At 40.1% G+C, this 25,695-nt stretch overlaps 1 protein-coding gene across 9 annotated transcripts in view; it reads right to left on the bottom strand.

Annotated features, from left to right (window-relative positions):
• Positions 1–25,695, bottom strand: part of LOC114047369 (whirlin-like) — a 134,603-nt gene that overhangs the window by 80,767 nt on the left and 28,141 nt on the right. For all 9 annotated transcript variants that reach the window (XM_027868185.1, XM_027868184.1, XM_027868182.1 and 6 more), the window contains exon 2: positions 18,311–18,529. In XM_027868185.1, the coding sequence (XP_027723986.1) occupies positions 18,311–18,529 (219 nt within the window). The remainder of the gene's footprint in view (positions 1–18,310; positions 18,530–25,695) is intronic.

Consider the following 25,695-nt stretch of genomic DNA (forward strand, 5'->3'; position numbering starts at 1 on the left):
TTAACTGATTTCCTTTGATACTGTTGACAGCTCTATCCTCTTGGCCTCCTGTAAACTGCCAAATCTTCTCAAGTATGCCTCCATAACATGTCACCTCTGGTCTCCTCTGTAGCTTTACATAGCTACCATGCTGTTTGAGGCACTCATCACTTCTCACCGAGACTACAGTTACAGACTTTTAAATGTTCTCCGCGTTGAGTCCCTTCCCACTCCAAGCCGTCTGCTTCACAGCTGCAAGAATTATCTTCCTAAAGACTTACACCAACTGTTGCTGAGTGAAGTGAGCAGAACTAGGAGAGCATTGTACACAGTAACAGCAACACTGTGTAGTGATCAACTCTGATAGACTTAGCTCTTCTCGGCAATGCAATGATCCACGACAATTCCAAAAGACACATCATGTAAAATGCTATCCACATCTAGAGAAAGAACTATGGAGTCTAAATGCTGATCAAAGCATACTGTTTTCACTTTTTTTTGTTTTTTTGTTTCTTGCAGTTTTTCTCTTTTGTTCTGTTTCTTTCACAACATGACTAATGTGGAAATATGCTTACATGATTGCATGTCTATAGCCTATATCAGATTGTTTGCTGTCTTGGGAAGGGGGGATGAGAGGAAGGAAGAAAAAAATTTGAAACTCAAAATCTTATTAAAAAATAAATGTTGAAAACTATCTTTACAAGTAACTGGAAAAATTACAAAATACTATTTACTAAAAGCAAAATTATCTTCCTAAAGTTCCAGTCTGGCTATGTCACTCTCTAGTTCAAAAACCTTGAGCACTCCCCTATTTCTTATAAGAAAAAACAAACTCCTTAGCCTAACAGTGCCAGCTACTTTCCTTTATCACCTCTACATTCCAGCCAAACTACTAGAATACTAGCCATTCCTCAGACTTGAAACACCACTCTCTTACTTCGTGCATGTTCACTGGTTGTCCTCCTCCCGCTGTACCTCTGCCTCTGGCCTTCCCTGGCTTCTTCCAGACTCATATCAAGACCAACCTTCCACAATCTGCTTTTGCTGTTCCCCTCCACTGCTGGAGCCTTCCCTCTAAGATTGCCTGTCATTTATATTTTACATACATATAGACATACACACATGTACATGCACACATGCATACACATATGTATTCATTTGTAGCATATTTTTATATGGAATATATTTATTTATGTAATATATAGTTTATATGTCTCTATATATTATATGTAATAGTAAATGTAGAATATATTAAGACATACGTTTATATAGCTAGGGGTGGGGAATCTGCAGCCTCAAGGCCACATGTTGCCCTCTAAGTCTTAATAAATAAATTAATAAAAGGATTTGTTCTGTAAAACTTGAACTCAGTCAAAAGGTCATACCCAAGGACCTAGAAGGCCACATGTGGCCTTGAGGCCTCAGGTTCCCCCCTTGATATACATATATTATATATTTATATATAGCTTATATAAGCATACCCACACACACACACATATGCACACTAGGAAATAGGATGTGTATTCAATATACTGTCAATATAAGTATACTACATACTTAATATGTATACCACATATAAGATATATACCATATATCCTATACTATATATAGTATACACTCCATATATATTGATATATAGTACATAGTAAGATATACTTCATATTCTATATATATTATTATACCATATATACTAAATATATAGATATATAAACTATATATAATTATATGTATGTGTGTATATATATAAGACATAAATACATATATAGTATATTTATATATTATAGTATATACTAAGCTATATGCACATATATAGCACATATATACAGTATATCTATATACTATATACATTGTATATACTGTATATGGCATATTTATAGATCATATACAGTGCATATGTTATGTATATATACTAGATATATAGTATGCATTGGATATTTGTATGTGTTGTGTGCATATGTGATATATGTATATACATGCATGTATATAGATGTAGATATGATATGTATATGTGATACACATGACATACACTACATATACTATATATGTATATGTTGTATAAGCTATATATATTATGCTACTGTGCTATATTATAGTATACATACAGGGTCTATTTCTATATAATATGTAGTATATATGAAGCTATACTACATATTATGTTATACTGATATACATTATGCTATTTATACAAATATATTAAGATATACTTTATATGATCTATATAGAAATATACTATATATGTATTTATATGTGTATATACACATATATATGATATATACACATATGTACATATATAGTATATTTAAATATAATAGCATGTACACACACATGTGTACTTACTTGTTTGCATGTTTTCTCCCTCATTAGAATGTGAGCTCCTTAAGGGCAGGGCCTTGTTTTTGGCTTTCTTTGTATCCCCAGCTCTTAGCATAGTGCCTGGCTCATAGACAGTGTTTAATAAATGCTTGCCTACTGACAGATGCTCCTGTGTACAAGATGCCCTCCATAGCTGCAGTGCACTGCCTCTTCACTCCCACACTCAGAGTCTGCATTGCCTTCAAGGCTCAGATCAGGTACCACCACCTGTGAAGCCTTCTCTCACCTTCTCCTCTTCTCCCCATCTTCCTATTTACTATTCTCTCCCACCTCAATTTTCATCATGCTACACTTATTTGCACCCAAGCCTCCCCCAATGGAATGTAAACTCCTTAAGGGCAAAGATTGTCATTTGTCGATTTTTATCCCTAGCTTGGTGTCCGGCACACAGTAGGTGCTTAATAGATGTTCACTGTTTAGCGCTGCTCATGCTTCCAACACTGGCCTTCTGTCTTTGTGGGCTCAGCAAAGCATGAGAAGGACTATTGTTTTAGCCCCTCTTTGCCAACTCAATCATAAATAGCACTCACCTCTAAAAATAAAGGACAGAAACCCATCTCCAAAACATATTCTCTGCAAGAGAGTCAGGCTCCTTCTCTGCCTAGAAACCACAATAATGGCTCTATGTGCCACAGTATAATTGGTCCTTTCTGCCCAGAGGAAACACGCTTTGATTTGGTTAAACTGAACAATCTGTGCATGGCTAAGAAGAACTGAACACTCCATCAGAGCTGGAGAGACAAAGGAAGAAGTTAAACTGCACTTTGTCACTGATACTACTGTAATAAATTTGAGGGAATGGTGTCAGAGACACTGCTCATCCTAGGAGCAAGAGAAAGAAGACATGAAAAATAGCAGTGGAACTGGAGTCCAAAGATCATCTCTGCTGACAGGAAAATAACCTCTTGGGAGGTATTTTACTGATGAAAAAACATCATCTATAACCATGACTGTCCCTACTGGCCTTATTCACTGGTGCTGTCCTAAGTCACGATAAAAACTTCCACAATAGAAAGGAGTCATAGGGTCATAGGAGCATAGATCTAAAGTGAGAAGAACACCTAAGAGTTCATCTACCACTGTCTGGGTAACCTTTGGCATTTCACTGTACCTCTCTGTGCCTCAGTTTCCTCATCTGTAAAGTGGCCCAAATAATATTTGTACTGGCCCCCTGACATGGTGTTGTGAGGAAAGCACCCTGTAATCCTTGAAGAGTTGTGAAAATGAGTCATTTTCATTACGACTTTTGTGGCCTAAGTAAAAATAAAACCAATGATCCACTTTTCTGAGTTGTAAATATATTACTGTGACCTTATATTATTTCTGCTTTATTTTTTTAAAGAGCTCCATATTTTTGATTTTCAGTTTCTAGTCAAAACAATGACCCTTTTATTTATATGAAATACTGATCCATCCATATCCTATCTTCAACCCAGGCTATTATTTAACTCAATAAATATGCTCCTTTGTGCTGTGTATCTTTCTTCTGAGGGCCTGATCATTTTTTTAACAATTGATTCATGGCCCTTTTCCAACAAAATCCTGCCCTACAGGATTGCTGACCATTTCTCCTGATCTGATCAAACGAGATATTTGTAATGCACTTAACACAGGTCCTAGTACATTAAGCTAAGTGCTTAAAGGGTATATGTTCCCTTTTCCCCTCTGGCACCCCCTTTCTGAATCCCCTGCTTTGTTTATACCATCATCATCTAGGCTGTGAATAAAAAATGAAACCCTGGACCAATACTTGAAAATGGCCAGTGATACACCATTTCCTTCAGGCTGGACATGATCCTTTGGCAAGATTAGAGACAGATCTACAGCTATAGCTACAGATATGAATAGTGCTTTGTAGCTTACAAAGCGCTCTCCTTACAACAATCCTCTGAGATGGGTAGTATACGCATTATTATCCCTATTTTACAGATGAGAAAACTGAGGATCAAAGAAGTTAAATGACTTACAGTAAATCACCTAACAAGTGCCAGAGCCAGCATTTGAACCCAGATCTGACACTCTTTCCACGACAGCAACTTGCCTCTCTAGATGAGGATACAGTTTGAGGTGAACCTTAACAATTCATGTAAAGCAAATGTTCTTAACCATTTTTGTGCACCATGGAGTCCACGGGTCATCTGGTAGTGCCTGCGGACCCCTTCTCAGAAAAAAATGCTGGTTTTTTTTTTTTAATAAATGAAATTAAATACAAAGGATTACAGAGGAAACCAATTATGTTGAAATATGGTAAACATACTAAAACAAAATATTTTTAAAACCAAGTTCACAGACCCCAGGTTAAAGACTCCTGATTTAAAGGAACAGCACATTCCAAGCAACCTTAAGAATCAATCCTTCATCAAATAGTCCGAGTGCAGAACACTTGGTTTTAAAAATCTCATTGCTTCCTCAACTTCCCCCAAGCCTTCTGGCAAACACTTTACCCTGAAGAACATCTGAGGCCTGGGCACACAGGGAGGAAGGAGCTATGAAGGACAGTTCTCTTATACATCTCTCTGCCCCCTCTTAAAATGTCATTAAGCATGGATGGGGGAGTGCAGAGGCAAGAAGTCCTAGACAACACAGGGCTAGGGTCTATTTGCAATACTGGTAGACTCAACCTTCACTAAAAGGTGTGCTTTTGGCAAGTAAAAGCAATTATTTTTGGAGAGCTGTTCACTGACGTGTGGAAACAAATGCTCCTTGAGACCATTTCATACCTTTTCTGCCACGTGGGCCCAAAAATAATAAAAAGAAAATGCAAAATCAGCAGTAAAGAACAGTGGGTGAAATGTATGCATGCTTACTTGCAAACAACAGAACCAGGAGTTTTCTCCACATGCATCAATTCCTCACCAAGAATAGATTCGGAGAATCATCGAGTTGAAAGAGACCTCAGACCTCTTCCAGCCACCCCGTCTGACTCCAATAAGAGGACAAATTTTCTCTCCAGCACCCCTGACAAGTGGTCACCCACATGAAGATCTCCCCTCCTCCTAAGCCAGCTGAATCTACTTTTGGATAGCCCTAATGATTAACAAGCTTTTCTTTACATCCAGCTTAAATCTTCCTCTCTGAAACATTTTTTTTGTTTTTTTGTTGTTTGTTTTGTTTTTGCTAGACAGTTGGGGTTAAGTGACTTGCCCAAGGTCACATAGCTAGTAAGTGTTATGTGTCTGAGACCACGTTTGAACTCAGGTCCTCCTGACTCCAAGGCCAGAGCTCTATCCACTGCATCACCTAGCTGCCTCCCCTCTCTACAACATTCACCCTTGGCTCCAAGTTTTGTCCTCTGGGGCCAAGCAGGACAAATCCAATACATCTTCAATACTTCTGCATAATGGCCCTTCAAACACTTGAAGACCAACTATTATGTCTCTCCCCGTTCCCCAAAGTCTTCCTTTCTTATATTCCTGGATTTAACCAATCTTCACATGGCCTGGTCTCCAGGCATCACCATCCCAGACATCCTTCTCTGGATGTGCTCCAGCATGTCATTGTCCTTGAGAAAATGATACCTGGAACTAGCCACAAACGCCAAATACAGATGGACCAGGACAGAGGGGAGCAGGACTATCTCTACCTTCTTTACTTTTTTTTACATGACAAAGTGATTCAGTTACTTCTGGGGTCTAGAATAAGCAGGTCTTCTCGAGGGTCAGGAGAAGAGTATTAAGTGCTGTGAAGTTGCAATTTATCACCTGACCCTGAATCTGCTTATACTCACCCCATCACAAAGGGGAGAATTGGGTTTGAGGACATAAAGAAGTTTTCCTCTCCTATCAGGACCAATCTGTTCCTACAGTGATCATATCTTCCAAGTATTCCCTCTTTTCTTTCCATTTTCCCCACCACTCCCATATTCCCATCATCACCTCCCAAAATAAGTTCTTTAAAATTAATTTCCTCCAGTGAATAGGGCACCAGCCCCAGAGTCAGGAGTTCAGATCTGACCTCAGACATATACCAGCTGTGAGACCCTGGGCAAGTCTTAAACTTAAGCCCAACCGCCTCAAAAAAATCCCAATAACAAAAAAAATTAATTAATTTTCTCGCATCTGATATAGTGGGAAAGAGTGCTGTATTTGGAGTTCAAATCTTGTGTCTGCTGTTTACTACCTATAAGACTTTAGGCAAGTCAGCTAACTTCTCTGGGCCTCAGTTTGCTCATTTGTAAAATGAGAGGCTTGGACTAGATTATGTCTAAGGGCTCATTGCTATAAATCTGTAATTCTATAATCTCTGATCCTATGATTCTTAATAAGTGAGTGATTTAAATTACATATCTAACCTTTGGCCCAGAACCATACATTCTGTATTTATAAGAATATGGATCAATCTTCAGGGCCTTGCATAAATTATTCTTTGCTTCATATCTTTGTCCAGTGTTGCCCCTGGGAATCCTTGAAATTGGATTTATCTTGCTCACATGCAGGATCTCCCCTGGGAACATAAGAACATAGGTCACACCCAGATCCCTACAGATGTGAGCAAAAAGGGCCTTAAGCTCCTATAACATGCACTCAGGCTAACAATAGATCCTGTATATAGAATGGCCTTTATTTTGCTCCACAGAAAAAAAAGCAAAAAATTATAAAAGAATCAAGAGAGATCCTAGGGGCAGCTAGGTAGCACAATGGATAGAGCACCACCTCTGAAATGAGGAGGATCTAAGTTCAAATCTAGCCTCAGACCAAACACTTGACACTTACTAGCTGTGCGACCCTGGGCAAGTCACTTAACCCCAACTGCCTAAAAAAATTTTTTTAAAGTACAAAAAAAATAAATAAACTGCTGATGATGGGGCAGCTAGATGGCACAGTGGATAGAGCACCAGCCCTGAAGTCAGGAGGACCTGAGTTCAAATCTGGCCTCAGACCAAACACTTGACACTTACTAGCTGTGTGACCCTAAGCAAGTCACTTAACCCCAACTGACTAAAAAAAAGAGAGAGAGAGAGAGAGAGAGAGATACTGAAGAGTCAAGAACATTTTCCTTTGTTCCCAGATTAATCCATGTAGGTGACAGAGACTCCCCAAGATGGGAGAGACACTGAAGGAGGACAGAAAAATACATGCCCCTCATACTCAGGTGAGCCCCTCTCCTTCCCAAAATGGAATTTTGCATTTGAATTTACTAAAGATTCAATCCTGTTTCCCAGTAGACTTATGTAGGAGTAGTAGTAGTAGTAGTAGTAGTAGTAGTAGTAGTAGTAGTAGTAGTAGTGGCAGTAGTGGTGGTAGTGGTAATGATGGTGAGAGGAGTCAGTAGTAGTAACAGTGGTAATAGTAGAAGTGGTGGTGGTAATGGTAATGGTAACAGTAGTAGTAGTAGTAATAGTGGTGGTGGTGGTGGTAGTAGTAGTAGTGGTGATGGTGGTCATGATAGTAGTAGTAATAGTGGTAGTTATGATAGTAGTAGTAGTTGTTGTAGTTGTAGTAGCGGTAGCAGTAACAGTAGCAGTAGTAGTAGTTGAAGTGGTTATAGTAGTGGTGATGGTAGTGGTAGTAAAAGTGATAGCAATAAGAGTAGTAGTAATAGTAGAAACAGTAGTAATAGTAGAAGTAGTAGTGATGGTGATGGTGGCAATAGTAGTAGTAGTAGTGGTGGTGGTGGTGATAGTTGTTATCATCATTATCATAGTAGTAGCTACCATTTATTTTTTAAAATAAGTTTTTACTGATATTTTCTGTTTCTTACAACACTATACTATCCCATGTATCCTTCCTCCCTCCCTCCCTGAGAGCCATCCCCTATGACAAAAAGTGTTTTTTGTTTGGTTTGGTTTTTTGGTTTTCTTTTTTTTAGTGCAACTAGATGGCTCATTGGATAAAGTGCCAAACAGAGATTCAGGAAAAGCTGTGTTCAAATCCAGCCTCAGACACTAACTGTGACCCTGTGCAAGTCACTTAATCTCTGTATGCTTTAATCTACTGGAAAAGAAAATGACAAACCACTCCATTATCTTAACTAAGAAAACCCCACGGACAAGCATGGTCCATGGGGTCATGAAGAGTCGGACACAATTGAACAACAACAATTTTTTTAGAGAGAAAAAAAAAGTAAGCACAGCTGACTGATACGTTGAAAAAGTCCAGAATCATGTTCAGTATATAACACTTGTGGACTTCCCACCTCCATAAAGGGTAGTTGGGGGAGTCTTCTCATATCTCTTCAATATAGCCCGAATTTATAGAGTGCATTAGTGTTTCCAGATTACTGTACAATATTAATTCATTTGATCCTCACAACAACCCTGGGAAAGAGATGCTATTATCCCTATTTTACCATAGAAGATGGACAGGCTTCACAGAGATGAAGTGGCTTACACGGGGTCACAGAGCTAATTGTCTCAGGCAAAATCTAAGTTCGGCTCTTCCTGACTCCAAGTCCAGCACTCTATCTCCTACGCTACCTAGGTACCTATGTGGCAGTCTTCATAATTTATTGTAGTAATGGATTGCAAAGTCCAGGTTTTCTCCTCTACATTCTGGTTTGGTGCCTTGGTGTTTCTCCAGTTCTGGGACTACATGTTTATTCCTGCTCTCTAGGAGACTGGGCCCAGGACCTTAGCACTGACCAGGAATTCAGTGTTGTCCAGGAACTTTCACCACTCAAGTTCCAGACTAGCTGTCATTTTCAACTCATTACTGTCTCTCCCATAACCAATCTTGCCATGTTCTATCTATTCTACCTTTGCAGCATTTCTCATCTACACTCCTTTCTGTCCTCTGACACTGCCACCCCAATGCAGGCCCTTATCACCTCACACCTATACGACTGCAATAGCCCACTGGTTGTTGTTCTTGCCTCAAGCCTCTCCCCACTCCAATCCATCCTCTACTCAGCTTTTCAAAGTGATTTTCCTAAAACAGGGTCCAACCACGTCACTCCTCTATTCAATAAATTCCAGTGGCTCCCTATTGCCTTGCAAGATCAGATAGAAAATCTTCTGTCTGGCATTTAAAGTCCTTCAAAGCCTTTTTTACCTTCCAGTCTCCTTACACCTTGCTCCCCACTTGATACTCTGCAATCCAGGGACACTGGTCTTCTTGTTCCTCACACAAATTGTTCTATCTTTCGACTCTGTACTTTTTCCCTGGATGTCCCTCATCCCTCAAATACTCTCCCTCCTCATCTCTACCTCCTGGCCTCCTTGGCTTCTTTCAAGTTCCAGCTGAAAGTTCACCTTCTATAAGAAGCCTTTCCTGATCTTCCTTAATGCTAATTCCTTCCTTTTGTTGATAATCTCCTATTTATTCCATATATATCTTGTTTGTAAATTATTGTTTTCCCCATTACACCATGAGCTTCTTGAGAACAGCACCTAGCTTTTGCCTTTCTTTGTATCCCTAGTACTTAGCCTAGTGCCTGACACATAGTAGACACTTAATAAATGTTTACTGACATGACAACCACTTTAAAGATACCTCCAACCACCACCAAATATAGAAGCATGTGATTCCCTCCTCTTCTGGGCCCATTTGGTTCCCCACTTCAAGAACTCCTTCTCACCCATTAGACCATGAGCTGCTTGGGATCAGGGAACATATTTTGCCTTGCTTTGTATTCCTAGTGCCTGGCATTAGGAATTGTATTAACATAGTGCCTGGCACATAGTAAGCATTTGATAAATGTTTACTGACTAACTGGCCACCCTTTTATTGCCTTACACCATCTCTGAGATTGAGAAGTTCTACCACTGTCTCTCTGGGGTAAGGGGTCCCCTGGAACCCTCTGTATATGTGCTTGGCTCAGCTCTGGTTCTTTGATAGCCCTACTTGATGTCTGCTTGGTTTTTTCTTTTTTTGTTTTTTGTTTTTTGTTTTTACTTTATTGGCCTAAGTCAGTCCAAGGGTGAGATCTTCAATAACCATGACTCAATCAACCTGTGGTGAATGGGATTATATCTTCCATAGAAAGCTGTCCTGAAAAGCAGAGCATCTTTAACCTGGTCAAATTGACCAGACAACTCATTCCAAGCCTGTCAAGGAGATAGCATCAATCATCTTGATCGGGATGTCTGTGCTTTCTATATCTTTTATAAAGAATACTCATCTAGGCTCCTCAACTATAAAATGGGGCTCATAATAGCTCCTACCTCACAGGATTGTTCTAAGGATCATATGGGAAAGAATATGTAAATTGTTTTGCAAACCTTAGAGCTATAGAAATGCTAAATAGCATGATTATCATTATCTCTATAGTTGCCACATGCCCCCTACAAAATTGTAACTTCCTTGAAGCAAGGACTATGTTGCATCCGTTTTCACATTCCCTTAGCTTTTAAACGGTGCTCTGAATATAATAGGCACTAAATAAACATTCACAGAGTTTGATAAAAGGACCAAGTAAGAACATTTCTGCTTTGACACATTTGCTTCATGGCCTTGATTTTAACCTTGATGAGTCCTTCGATGACAAACTAGCCGAAGGAACATTTCATTTCAAATCTACCTTATAAACTTTCTATTTGGCTCCTCATCTTAGTATTAAACTATATCCCTCTCCCACCTGAAGTGTTAATTCTGGATCTCTGGGCACATTTCTTTTTCAAATATCTTGTAAAAAAAAAAGTCTACATTATAGTAGTTGATTTAATCCTTTTTCTCTACCCTCCTCCCCCTATAAAACATCCTGCTAGTTTCTCAATGATGGAAAGAAATTTATGCATTTTCAATTTGGACACAGTTCTGCCATGGCTGCCGGACTCCTGCTACTTCTCGCTGGCTGCATACCACTCTTCCTGGACGTGTCTGTATACTGCCCTTGTAAAGGGAGTTGAGAGGCAGGAGAACTTAAGTCTGAGCACACTCTAGGTCACTTCAAGGGTGCCCAGCATGCATAAATGAAGAAACTCAAGTTTTTTTCCTTTCGGGACTTGTTCTGAAAAATAAAAGTGCACCAGTTAGTTTCACTCCCTCATCTCATGATTGCAAGATGTCACCATTTCTCTTGTAATGGGTGACTTATCATAAGAGAGGTGAAGCTCAATCTAGAGTATAAAGCCCCCAGACTAAGCACCAGTCTCAGCATCCAATGGCAAGCCACATCCATGCATACCAATGAAGCCTGAAGGACTAACTTCTGCCTTGATCAGAAAAGATTATAATGCATCATATCTTGCATATTAATGTTAAGCAAATAGAATTTTTAAAAGTTATGGTGTGATCAACAGGGGGAAAAGGGAGAAAGAAACTGTAAAGACAATGGCAATCAATAATATAATAATAAGAACCTACATTTATATAGCACTTTGTGGTAACAAAGTAATTTTTATCCATTATCTCATTTGATCCTTGTAACAGATCTGTGAGTACAAGTATTACTATTCTCATTTCATAGATGAGGAAGCTGACATTTAGGGAGGAAAAGTGACCTGCCTCAGGTCACATGGCAAGAGAGTGAGTGGCAGAACTGGAGCTAGAGCTCCGGTTTCCTGACCCCCACACTGGTTCTTTCCATTACCCATAATGCCATCACATCACTTTTAACCTACTGGCTGCTGGTGTCCACTGCAAGAAAAAACATAATCAAATTTTCTAAATAATCTTAATTTCTAGGTCAGGTTTTCAAGAAAGTGTAAAGCAGCATAATCTAAACATTCTGAGAAAATACAAGATAGATACTCCCCACCATCTCACTAGAGAGATGGATAGATAGAAAAAGAAAGATGGATAAACAGATGGATAGATAAAGATGTGTGTGTGTATATATGTGAGAGAGAGAACGTTTATTAAATGCTTGCTAAGCGCTGGGGCTACATATGAAAAAGCAAACAAGACATTTAAAAGTCTGTGTGTTAAACAGCTGAATCCAAGAAAATCAAGAGAATAACTCTTAACTATTTTGGGGCTGCCAATTTGGATACTTTGAAAGATCTGTGATCTCACTGGTATGAATACTCCATTTATTCTTTCCACATTCCACTCTTTTCGATATTTTCCCATAAATCCTCTTCAGAAGATTGGCCCAAATGACGGAAGAGGAGGAAAAAGCCATACAGCCCAGGTCCCCCTACAACTACTCCAACAAAGATCTAAGAAGAGCCCAAGACCAAGTAGTGATAGGGAAACCTAAGAAGAAACCACAGTGTATCAATTTTCTAGTCTAAGGTCACAAACTGGGCCCATGGTCAAGCAACTAGTGCAGGATTTGTGGCACAGGGGCAGCTAGATAGTGCAGTGGATGGAGCACCATACCTGGATTCAGGATAGACCTGAGTTCAAATCCAGCCTCAGACCCCTACTAGCTATGTGATCCTGGGCCAGCCACTAAACCTCTATTTGCTTCAGTTTCATCACCTGTAAAATGGGGACAACAATAGCTTCTATCTCCCAGAGCTGTCATGAGGATCAAATGATATAATAATTATAAAGTGTTTGGCACAGTGCCTGGCACATGGTAAGTGCCATATAAATGTTGGCTATTATTAGCTACTATTACTACAGGGGTGGGCCCGCCACACTGTTGGCTGACCACTCTGAAGACCTAGATGGATCTCAGACTCAACTGATGCTCCCTCCATCCATACTAATCTCAGTCTTCTCATTCCTCTTTGTTTCCCCATAAATCAGTCATAGAAGAATTGCCCATGGTGCTAAAGGTGGTATCAGGATAGAGACCATCTATGTGAGTCTTCATACACTGACTTTAGATGATGAAACATATCACTGAGGCTCCATTCACAGGAGGCACATGTATTTATCCAGATGATAAGATATGACTGCACTTTAGACTGAGTGGGGAGACATAAGTTAAATGCATTTTGTGGAGAGGCAATGTAGTACTGTGGACGGGGCCTTGGATTTGGACCTAGAAAACTTGCTACTTCTAAGCTGTGTGACCTCGGGGAACTCCCTTCCCTATGCTGGGCTGTAGCCTCCTCCACTGCAGAATGAAATGATCTCTAAGGATCTTTCCAGCTCCAAATCCTCTATGTCCATGTACTGTGGAAAGAATGCTGGATGTGAAGTCAGAACACTTGGGTAGGTCACTTTACCCTCTCTGTGTCTCAACTTCCTCACATAAAATAAGGCTCCTAATACTTGCCCTACCTACTTCACAGGTCTATTGTGAAGGACATACTTTGTAAACTGTAGAATGTGACATAATTATAATTTATTGGTATATATTGTATGTATTACTTAAGGTCAGAAATGCTTTCAAAGTGGATGTTGAGGATGTGTGCAAAAGTCAAAGGACTGATGGCAATCAGAGATGCACAAGGAGGGAAAGACAAATACCAAGGAGAAATGTTTCTCGAGTCTGACTTCAAAGGCGTCTCACGGATTACACTCCAGGCATTGCCTCCACATTAAGCCGACAGGCATCCAAGGCACAAAGCAGCCCTTTGCCAGACTCTTCCCTGTTCCAGACACTTCTCCTTTCCTTTAAATCGAAATGACAATGACGACATTGCCTTTCCCATGACCACCATGAATATTTCATCAGCAAAGCATGGGGCCTTTCATTCTGTAATAGATTTCCTTTCTGTCAGGTAAGAGTGACACTCACTCTCCAAGCACTCCACGGGGTGACCCAAAGGGCCTCTTGGGTGAATCTGATTTATCTGGAGCAAATTAGAAGGTGATGAAGCTGGTGAGAGAGGAGGAGGGAGGAGGCTGCTGAGACCAGAGAGTCCAACATTAAAATCTAAGCAAGTTATTCTGAACTTTTCCCAAACAAACTGTTCCTGGCTGTAACTCCTTACTATCTTTTCCCTATTGCCTCTGGTCCTCTGTTTGGCTTCATTCTACATTACAGTCCAGCCAAATTGGTCTCTGTTCCTCCGCATGGGTCGCTCCATCTCCCAACTCTCCACCTTCCAATTCACACGAGCTTTTGCAATTGGTCATCCTAAAACACATTTGTTCCTCATAGAATCCCCCTAAGATGCAATTCAAGAACCACCTTCTGCACAATGCCTTCCTTAATTCCCCACAATTGTTACTTCCCACCATCTCTGATTACTATGTATTTGTTTTGTATTTATTCCATGGGTGTACATATGTATACACACACACCTATATGTTTATGCATATGTGTGTGTGTGTGTGTGTGTGTGTGTGTGTGTGTATGGAGAGAGAGAGAAAGAGAGACAGAAAGACAGAGAGACTAAGAGAGGGGGAGGAAGGCAGAGAGAGAGAGGGGCAGGCAACTCAGTATGTCACACACATACACATACCCACAGAGACAGGTTGTGTTCCCTGATAGAATGTAAGTTATTTGAGAGTAGGGATTATTATTTTTTTAATATTTGCATCCTCAGTGTACCTACACATAGTAGGTACTAAATAAATACTTGTTGATAACTGCTTAATTGATTTTCCTCTTTCCCTTTCTATGCAAAAGAGCTTTCAATTTAGAATCAGAGAGCCTAAGTCTGAGTCCCCATTCTGCTACTGAATGGCTATATTATCTGAGAAAGTCAACTGCCCTCTCTAGGCCTCAGTTTCTTCATACGTAAAAGGAGGGGGACCGGACATTTTCTCTAAGGTTGTTTCCAGCTCTTAAGCCGACAATAATACTACGATTCCATCTCGCTCTCCCCTCAGATCTGAAGGAGCCCAGGAGGCAGGCAGTTCATTTAAGGCATGTCTATATCCCTGAAGTATGGTAGTACTCCTTGCCATTGGCTAATCAGAAGATAGGAATTAAACCTGTGATTTCACTGGTTTAGGGAATTCCCAAGGTTGAAGAAAACTCCCTCTGCCAATACATGTCAGCACCATCTTTATAAGTTAGAGTCTCAGAGAACTGCCTAGAGCACTGAAAGGTTAAGTGATTGGCCCACAGTCACACAGCTAATATGTGTCAGAGGCTAATTAATATATTCAAAATGGTATGAGTTCTTTTATGCATCTGTTAGCAACAAGAATAACACATTTACATAGCACTTCGTGGCTGACAAAATACTTTCCGCACAATGACGGTGTAAAGTAAATAAGATAGTGTGAATGTAACAATTCTCATTTTACAAACAGGAAACTGGGTTTGCCCCAAGTGACAAAGTTAGTAAGTATCAGAGCCAGGGTCTAAGTCAAGTCCTCTTTCCATCACACACTCACAGGTATTGTACATTTAGGGTAGTTTAGACTCAGGGCACATAGATCGGAAGATCTAGCATGAGTATGGCACCGGACAAGCATTTTCTTATATCTGCACTGACACCTCCACAATTGCACTATAGGGGGCGCGGAGGAAGGACACAGTAGCCAGCTTGACCTTCTATCCTCTATAATATTCACCTTGTCCCATTTCTCCCCACCCCCCACCATCTTCCATCTTTCTTTAACTCCCATTTCCTCTGTGGAACTTGGCATAAGAAGCACTGTTTTAACAGTGGCCCCAAGACAGAGGCCTAGCCCCCGTTAGGTTCCAGGCAGTCCCTCCTCCGCACCTTTCCCCACACTGTTCCCTATGCCTAGAATCCCTCTTCTTCCTTCCACCAGTTCACATTGTCTTTTTTTTATCCTTAATAGCATTTTTTTTCAATTACATATAAAGGTAGTTTTCAACATTAATTTTTATAAAATTTTGAGTTCCAAGTTTTTCTCCCTCCCTCCCTCCCCTCCCCCATCTCCAAGACATCAAGCAATCTGATATAGGTTATACATGTACAATCATATTAAACACATCTCCACATTAGTCATGATGTGAAAAAAGAATCAGAACAAAAGGGAAAAACTACGGAAAAGAAAAAACAAAAAAAATTGAAAATAGCATGCTTCGATCTGCATTCAGACTCCATAGTTCTTTCTCTGGATGTGGATAGCATTTTACATCACGAGTCTTTTGGAACTGTCTTGGATCGTTGCATTGCTAAGAAAAGCTAAGTCTGTCATAGTTAGTTATCGCACAGTGTGGCTGCTGCTATGTACAATGTTCTCCTGGTTCTGCTCACTTCACTTAGCATCAGCAGTTCCTATTTTCAACATCCTTCCCATTCCTTTTGAGGCACAGCTCAAATGCTACCCTCCTGGTGAAAGAGTCCTAGGATTCCTTCTCAATATCCCACTATGCAGCAAGAAGACGTTATTTCCTCCTCTTATCTGACCAACTAGTACCTTGTGTTCCTCTTATATGTGTGTCATACTCTAATTTGTGTCATATTTTATGAAAACAATGGCCTCAGACCCAGGAAGACTTGGCTTTAAGTTTTACCTCTGATACTTACTGGGCAGTGCCCCAAGTAACTCTCTAAAATGATATCTAAGTTTCAGGGAAGATGCCAACCTGCACTGATAGAGGGAGTTTTTGCATCTGGGAGTTCCCTTTACCAGTGAAATCACAGGTCCACTCCCCATCATTTAACTGTGTACATGTCTAATTAGACCTACTAGATTGTAAGCTCCATTAGGGCAAGGAATATGACATTTATTGGTGCTTTCATAGCAATCTCATTTGAGCTTTATCAAATCAAAGCAAATGAATCTTTTAGTCACATCCAAGTCTGCTATGCTAGCTAGAGGACCAGCGGTAGGCAGAAGAGTAACAGTAAAGTTTATCTTGAATATTTGCCCTCACCTCAAATACCCAATTCCCTCAGGTTCTGTTTCTCAATAAGGAAGTGTGACCAGGATAATAAAGCCCTTGGAGACCTAGCCATGTCGGGATGGGATGTAGGAATTAGGGATATTTAGCTTCAAGAAGATAACAGTAGAGCCAGGGTGGGGGGAAAAACATGAGTTCTGTAGAATTCTCCCAGAATATTACTATCTCCTGGACATTGTTAGGTGAGGACAGTGAAAATACAGCCAGAGTGTAAGTTTATGCCGTATTCAGAGAAGACTAGATTCATCTAGAAGATGAGAGGTCATTTACCCACTCTAGGGTGGGTCCAATGACATCTAGAATAATGTGTCCAATTCTGAACACCACATTTTAGGAAGGACATTGATAAGCTGGGGCATGTCTAGAAGAATGTGACAGAGAAGGTGGAGAGACTAGAAACCTTGCCATGTAGGGACCAGATGAATGACTTGATATGTTTAACTTACAGAAAAGATTTTCTTTTATAATAATCAGGGTAGGTATAATAACTATCAAGTATGTAATGAGCTGCTATGAGGAAGAAGGATTAGGTTTTTTCTGTTTGGCACCAGAGTATAAAGCTAAGAACAAGGAGGGAGGGGGAATATTGCAGAGAGACAGATTTCAGCTCCATCTATGCAATATTTTCCCAAAGAGGAACACACTGGAGATGTCCAAAAGCGGGGTGGACGGTCTCAGGAGATAGTTGTTTCCCTTCACTTGGAGCCTTTCCATAGAGACTGGATGACTACTTATCAAGGATGTCATCTGCTGCTCAGGTAGAGGGGGCTTGGACAGGATGACCTCTGAGGTCCCTTCCAACTCTGGGAATTGTGTTTCTCTAGGCCACAGGGGACAAATGTAGCTATAAGGGGTACTGAAAACAAGCTCAGGCTAAGGCTTACTGCTTCGACTTCCAGGACATCCAGGGTTGGGAATAGATAGTTACGTCTAGACTGGATCTACCCCCTCCTTTTTCAAATTCTAACTGTGTAGGACTTCAACAGGTAGGGAATGTTGTACCAGAAAACCACTTCATTCCTATTATTATAAAGAAAAGGAAACCTTGGGCAACCTGGGTTCCATCTATAGTTATCCCTTCCACATTGAGGGGTCTAGGGGCACAGCACCCCAGTGATCTGAAAAATCCATGTAAAAGTTTTTGGCCCTCCCCTTGCACTAGAGAAGAAATCTGACTGTGTTATTAAAAGATAAAATATGTTGATATTATACAATACTGTACATATATTTTTGCATTTCTGAGTTTCTAAACTTTTTCTGTATTGTCTACTGGCCTTTGCCTGTTGTCTGCGGCTTCTGCAAAACTCCCCAAAAATTCCCTTTTAATTTCTTATGCCAATCTGTGATATATAGAAACCAAGATAGGGAAAAGTTGAAATGTGGAAGGGATAAAACTGTTTACCTTTTTCTCATCTCCCTCTGGAAGAAACTGCAGGATGCTCCTCCTCTCCCCTTCCTGCCTCCGGAGGGAGCTGCTCTGGTGCTGGGGAAGACCCCCAGGGGGAGAGATGCTTCGGCCATGAGGATCCACCCAGGTATAGATGTGATTGGTGACGTAGCCCCCTGGGATGCGTCCGACAGAATGCACAGACAAGATTAGCTTCTTGGACCCTTTCAGTGCCTAGAGACAGACAGATAACTCCTGTTACTATAGACAGGAAAGCACTTTGCCACATCTCAGCTCTATCATTTGCTACCACTGGTCTCTGGCAAATCACTTCTCCCTTGTAGGCCTAGTTTCCTCCTTTGTAAAATAAAGGGGTAGCTTAGATAACCTCTAAGCTACCTTCCAATTCTAAATCTTAGAATCCTATGATCTGTCCCAGAGTCACGTAGCTTAGATATAGAGGTCAGAAGGGGATATGTTTATTTTTTATTTATTTATTTTTTGCTTTTGTGGTGAGGCAATCAGGGTTAAGTGACTTGCCCAGGGTCTCACAGCTAGTAAGTGTGAAATGTCTGGTCTGAGACCAGATTTGAACTCAAGTCCTCCTGACTCCAGGGCTAGTGCTCTATTCACTGCACCACCTAGCTGCTTCTTAGAAGGGAATATGTTTAAAAGATGAAATGGCCTAGGGATTAAACACTGGACTTAGAATGAGGAATACCTGGAATCAAATCTTGCCTCAGGAAGCAAATTATTTAACCGCTCTGTGCCTCAGTTTCCTCATCTGTAAAAAGAAAGGGTTGGATTCAATGGCCTCTAAGGTCCATTTCAGCTCTAAATAATGCTATGCAAACTATGCCCCAGGTCAGAGGCCTGTGGTATAACCAGATTTGGCATGAATTTAACATGACTAAGAGCACTCAATGTTCCCCCAAGAAAATCGGAACAATCTTTTCTGTATCCCATGTTTTGCCTAAGAAGACCAGACAAAAAGGACAAGGATAAAGGGTGGTACAAGATAAAAAAAGGAGGCCTCCTTGCCCTTTGGGCAAAAATCTCAAGAAAAATGGTCCTATTTTCCCCTTCACATTATTTTCCTTTCACACAGTGCTAATGATCCCGTTTATCATCAAACTTTCAGGGCTCCTACCAATGAGGTTATTGGGAGGAAGGAAGCAATTCAAAAATGCCCCAAGGTCCCGTTACTTCAGGTCCCATGTTTGTCTAATGAACTCTTGCAGATGAGTTTAGCACACAGCATTTTTCTCCAACCTACAAAATATGGAGGTAGCTCTTCTGTGCTGATTCCCATCTTTTTCCAATTTAAACCAGGGGCTCTCCAGGCAAGGGCCATACATAACTAACTCTATCTTAAAAGGCAGTGAGGTCCAATGCAAAGAACATTGGTCTTGAAATCAAAAGACATGGTTTGAGGCCCCTCTCAGATGTATATTAACAAACTACTTCAGCTCCGTAATTCTCACTTTCCTCATTTATGAAATGGGAAAAATGGCAGCTGAACTACCCAGCTCACAGGTTATTGTTAGGCAAGCACCTGAGAAACTTCAAAGTATTGTAGAATTATGAACTATTATTGGTGAGTGATAATATTATGGTCATAAAATGAATGGTCACTCATTAATAGTCTAGACTTCTGACTTCCAGTCTTTCCCCACTCCAATCCCTCCTCTAAGGAGCTGCCAATATAATCTTACTAAAGCATAAACCTGACCATGGTACTTAGCCTGCTCAAGAACCCTCATTAGTGGTTCCCTATTGCCTACTGTATGAGATATTGTATATATTGTATATCATATTGCATATATTATGGAATATGCCAAATGTATCCCTATTTTATAAGATACAAGCCCCCTCAACTTGGTTTTTAAAACCCCTCCCAATCTGGTTCTAAACTATCCTTCAACATTTACCACATATGAGTCTCCTTCATATACTCTATGTTCCAGCCAAAGTAGTTTATTTGCTATCCCTTGAACTCAGCACTCTTATCTCCCACCTCCTTGCCTTTGCACAACCAGTCCCTGCCATGCCTGGAACATTCTTCCATGACTCTTGGAAAACCTAGCTCACTTTAAGGCTCATGAGGTCTCTCCTAGAGGACTCCTGTCCTGATCCTCTTGGTTATTAGTGCTGTCTCTCACCTCAAACATCCTGTCTGTAAGCTGTACCTAGTACACTTTTGTCATTTTATATGAAATTTTTTTTCTGTTTAGCTTTGTATATGGAAATGCTCAATGGGGGGGGGAGCTACGTATGGAACTTTAAAAATTAATTTCTTTCAAAATTATAAAGATCAAGTATGACTCAAAAGAAGAGATATGAGAGAACACCCTCACAGAGGTGGGAGGTCCACAGGTCTTGTACATTGTGCATGTTTTCAGACTTTTTCAATGTATCGCTAAGTTGTGCTGATTTTTTTCTTTTTTCTTTCTTTTTCTTTCAAAAATGTCATTTGTTATATGGGATAGCTCTCTGAGAGTGGGAAGGGTACAGATCCTGTGGAAAACTACGATGATGTAAAAAACAAAAGATATCAATAAAAACTTATTTTAAAAATAAAATTAATTTAAAAAGAGACATTATATAGTAAAAAGTTTTATCATGTATATGCTAATCTGTTTATGTATTGTATCCCATCCCCTTTGCTCCCACCACCAACAACAACAGTAGAATGTAAACTCCTTTAGAGGAAAGAGCAGTTTTGTTTGATTTTCACACACCCAGTGCCTTACACATAGTAGGCACTTCACATTTATTCACTGGAATGGAAATGGGTGAAAGTACAAACTCGCCAAGCTTGCTTAGTTTTTAGTCACATGGTTGAATCAAGCCTGACCCAGATCTGTCACCAAAAGACTTCTAAAAGACTTTCCAAAACATCCTGAAGATTACGTAACACAAAATGCGCCATTTTCGAAGACAAAAGATTGCCACAGGGAGCCTACAAGAGTGCTTTGGTTGTATCAACAAGTGCAACCATTCTGAACTCTGAATCTCCAGCAGGGGAGGAAGAGTAGGAAAGAAAGCTGCCTGTTCTCTTAATTTCATAGTTAAATGTCAGTGCCTGATGGAGCAATAACCACATGAGATCAGCTCTCTGAGACAGCAATAAAAGAGTTGATACAGATGAGCAATGAGAAAGTTATAGTGTTCTTTTATGGGTCCCCTGTTGCTCCCTTGACAGAGTAGTCAGGAAAATAGAATCCCAGTTAAAGTTAAGATGTGTGATGAGTGAAGGCTATACTTATGCCCTGAGGAAGTAGGAAGAACAAGCTTGAGGAGAATATCTGAATGGTGCAGGAGGGGGATGAGCGTGGTGGCCACCTCTGTTTTGAAGGCCATGACCCTAAAAGAGGTCAGCATGGGGGAGTAAACGAACAGGAGTGCTCAGAGCTTGATCAGACATTGAAGATGCCAAGCTCAGCCCCTGCATCCTGGGCCATCGCTAGTTGTTTTGACTTTTGTCTTGCCTCTGAACACTAAAAGACCTGGTTCTACAACCAGGAAGTCACTTACCTTCTCAGGGCTTCAGTTTCCTCATTATAAAATGGGCAAGGATCTAATTAAATTATACAAACAAACAAAAGTACTTTTGCAATGAAGAAAACTATGTAATACTTCTTTTGCAAGGGAAAGAGAACTCACTAGATTCAAAGTCACAGGATCTCAATTCAAATTCCATCTTGGCCAATTTTCTGCCCCTGTGACCCATCAGTGAGTTTCTTCTTTTTTCTTAGTCTCAATTTTCTCATTGAGGAGGAAGGGAAGATAGGAAGAGAGGAAAGAAGGAAGGAAAGGAGGGAGAGAGGGAGGGAGGAAGGAAGGAAAGGAAGGAAGAAGGAGGGAAAGAAGGAAGGAGGGAAGAGGGAAAGAGGAAGAGAGGGAGGGAAAGAAGTGAGTGAGATTGGTGAAGACCCTTCATAAAATTTAAACTTCAATAAGTAAAATAAGGTAAAGACCCCTAATAATAATAATATGTGTGTATATGTGTGCCCAGGTCAGGAAGCTTGTAAATAGCCCGGACGGATATGTTCAAATTGTTGCGAAAATAATCACCACCACAAATTATTCCAGGATCTGAAATTAACAGAAACAGGATGTACTAAAGAGGATACTTGAAGGAGTGGGAGGCAGGTGTAACCGATGGAACAACTCTGTAATTTCCTCTGCTATTGCTGGGGTAGTTTTTTCGTGTTTAGATTGTGCCCTCTGAAGCCCAGCCAATGGCGTAAGAGGTACGGGCTAGGGAGGAGTTGCGGTTAGAACCTATAAAAATGTTTGTTTGGCTGATAGCACCTGCGGTCTTGCATCAAACTGCTTTCGGTGTGAGTCGCCCTTTCTCGAGTTCGAAATAAAATCCTTTCTACTTTCTACCTGGAGAAGCCTCTGAATTAATTTGGGTAAGGGTCATCACTGTCTCACACAAAAGGAAAGAGAGAGGAAGAAGGAGAGAAGGGAGGAAGAAAGGATTTATTAAGTACATACCATATGCCAGGTACCATGCTAAGCACTTTATTAATTTCTCATTTAATCCTCATAACCCTAGGAGGCAGGTGCTATTATTATACCCATTTTAGAGTTGAGGAAATTGAGGCAGAGGTTAAGTGATTTGCCCAAGGTCATACAGATAGTAAGTGAGGCCAGTCAGGTCTTTCTGACTCCAGTTCCTGCTCTCTCCACTGTACCACCTGTTCCAATGAAGGCTTTGGACTAGATGACTTATACTCCACAGATATCACTTGGAATTTTTACACTTGGGACAAGTGACATGGAGCTTGTCTTCACCTGAGAGAGAGCACAGAGACACCAGTGCAAGGTCAGTTCTGAAAAATGGGATCAGGGCAAATCCTCAGTCCACCACCTTATGGATTCCTTTTTTTTTATAAAATGTAATTTCAGTGGTGTAGGGAACTCATGCTAAGAAAACTCCCTCTACCAATATAGATCTTCAACTTACAGTCTTAGAGAGAAATTAAATCTTTCCAGCTTTTTCTTAAGTCTGCCTGCTCATCATTTCTTATAGCACAATAGTATTCCATTATATTCATATACCACAACTTGTTCAGCCATTCCCCAATTGATGGGCATCCCCTCAATTTCCAATTCTTGGCCACCACAAAAAGAGCTGCTATAAATATTTTTGTACATGTGGGTCCTTTTCCCATTTTATGATCTCTTTGGGATACAGACCTAGAAGTGGTATTGCTGGGTCAAAGGGTATGCACAATTTTATAGCCCTTTGGGCATAGTTACAAATTGCTCTCTAGAATGGTTGGATCAGTTCACAACTCCACCAACAATGCATTAGTGTTCCAATTTTCCCACATCTTCTCCAACACTTATCATTGTCCTGTTCTGTCATGTTAGCCAATCTGATGGATGTGATTAGTGTAAGTATCCCAGAGTCATTTTGATTTGCATTTCTCTAATCAATAGTGATTTAGAGCATTTTTTCATATAACCATAGATACCTTTAATTTCTTCCTCTGAAAACTGCCTGTTCATATCTTTTGACCATTTATCAATTGGGGAACGACTTGTATTCTTATAAATTTGACTCAGTTCTCTATATATTTAAGAAATGAGACCTTTATCAGAGACACTATTTGTAAAAATTCTTTCCCAGTTTTCTGCTTCCCTCCTAATTTTGGTTGCATTGACTTTTATGCAAAAAAGAAGGGCTTATATGAACTGATGCTGAGTGAAATGGGCAGAACCAGGAGAACATTGTACACAGTAACAGCCACACTATGCGATGATTGACTTTGATAAACTTGGTTCCTCTTAGCAATGCAAGGATCTAAGACAACTCCAAAACACTCACAATGGAAAATGCTATCCACATCCAGAGAAAGAATTATGCAGTCTGAATGCATATGGAAGCATACTATTTGCTCTCCTTTTCTTTTGTTACTTTGTTTTATTGCTTGATTCTTGCAGTTCCTCCCATCAGTTCTAATTCTTCTTTACATCATGACTAATGTGAAAATATGCTTAATATGAATGTGTAAGTAGAGCCTATATCAGATTGCACGCTGTCTTGGGAAATGATGAGGAAAGGGAAGGGGAGAAAATTTAAAACTCAAAATCTTATGGAAGGGGCAGCTAGGTGGCGCAGTGGATAGAGCACTGACTCTGGAGTCAGGAGGACCTGAATTCAAATCCCACCTCAGACACATGATACTCACTAGCTGTGTGACCCTGGGCCTCGCCAAAAAAAAAAAAAAAATCTTATGGAAGTGAATGTTGAAAACTAAAAATAAATAAATTATGAAAAGAGAGAGAGAGAGAGAAATTAAATGACTTGCTTGAGGTCATCAAACTGGTACATGTCAGAGACAGAAGTTGAGCACAGGTCTTCCTGACTTGGAGGCCAGCTACCTTTCTACTCCATTATACCACCCAGCCTCTCAAATAGGTTAACTTCTTATTTTAACTCATTATTTTTGCTAATTAGGTGCTAAGCTCTAGTGTTTCTATAATGCTGTAGAATCATGGAATTGGAGATTTAGGGATGGAAGGGACCTTAGAGGCCATTAAATTTAACCTCCTCATTTTACAGATGAGGAAACTGAGCCATAGAGAGATGAAGTGACTGCAAATGTTCCCAGGACCCCCTTTAAATTTAGCATCCTGGACAAAGCCCAGTTGCCCTGCCCTAGGTATCCTAGGGATTTCTTATCTCTACATCCCTAATTTCATTACCCCTGCTGCCCTCTTACTGATTCAGGAAACTTCTCCATTGATTTTGTGTCATTTTAAGGTGCCATCTGGAACGCTATTCCTCGTAAGAAGAAGAGAAGGACTGCTAATGATCCCATTCTTGCCACTTGATTATAAGTTTAACAGAAGAACTGGACAGCAAGAACTCAAGATTCATTTCAGTTCTTCATTTAATTCCTTGGTTAAACCTCCTATTTTCCAATACATAATCACTAATAGTTGCCAATATGCCCACAAGTGGAAAGAGTTGAAAATGCTTACATTGGTATAATTAACAAGACTAAGAAGCTTGGCACTGGATAAGAGTATAGAAAGTGTTCTCCACTGTCTCTGGAGAGGTGGGGGGCTACAGCTGTGTAACAGTATCTATCTCTCTATCTATCTCTCTATCTATAGTTATGCTTGGTTGAAGAGTTGCTTAATTTTACTGAACTTGTTTTTCTTCTTTTTTCTTCTTTGTCATGAGAGATGAGTTTCTGCATAAGGAAGAGGGGAGGGGTGTATTTGGAAATGAAGATGATATTTAAAAATATATTAATAAAAACTTGCTTTAAAACCTCACACTGAGGTAATTCATTTATCTCTTTGATAACATGGCCACTCAATAAACCTAAAGAACTCCAATCTCAACAACACTAAATTAGCTACACTATTCA

Source organism: Vombatus ursinus, unplaced genomic scaffold (genome assembly GCF_900497805.2).
Source record: "Vombatus ursinus unplaced genomic scaffold, bare-nosed wombat genome assembly UNPS02014786.1, whole genome shotgun sequence".
NCBI lineage: Eukaryota > Metazoa > Chordata > Mammalia > Diprotodontia > Vombatidae > Vombatus > Vombatus ursinus.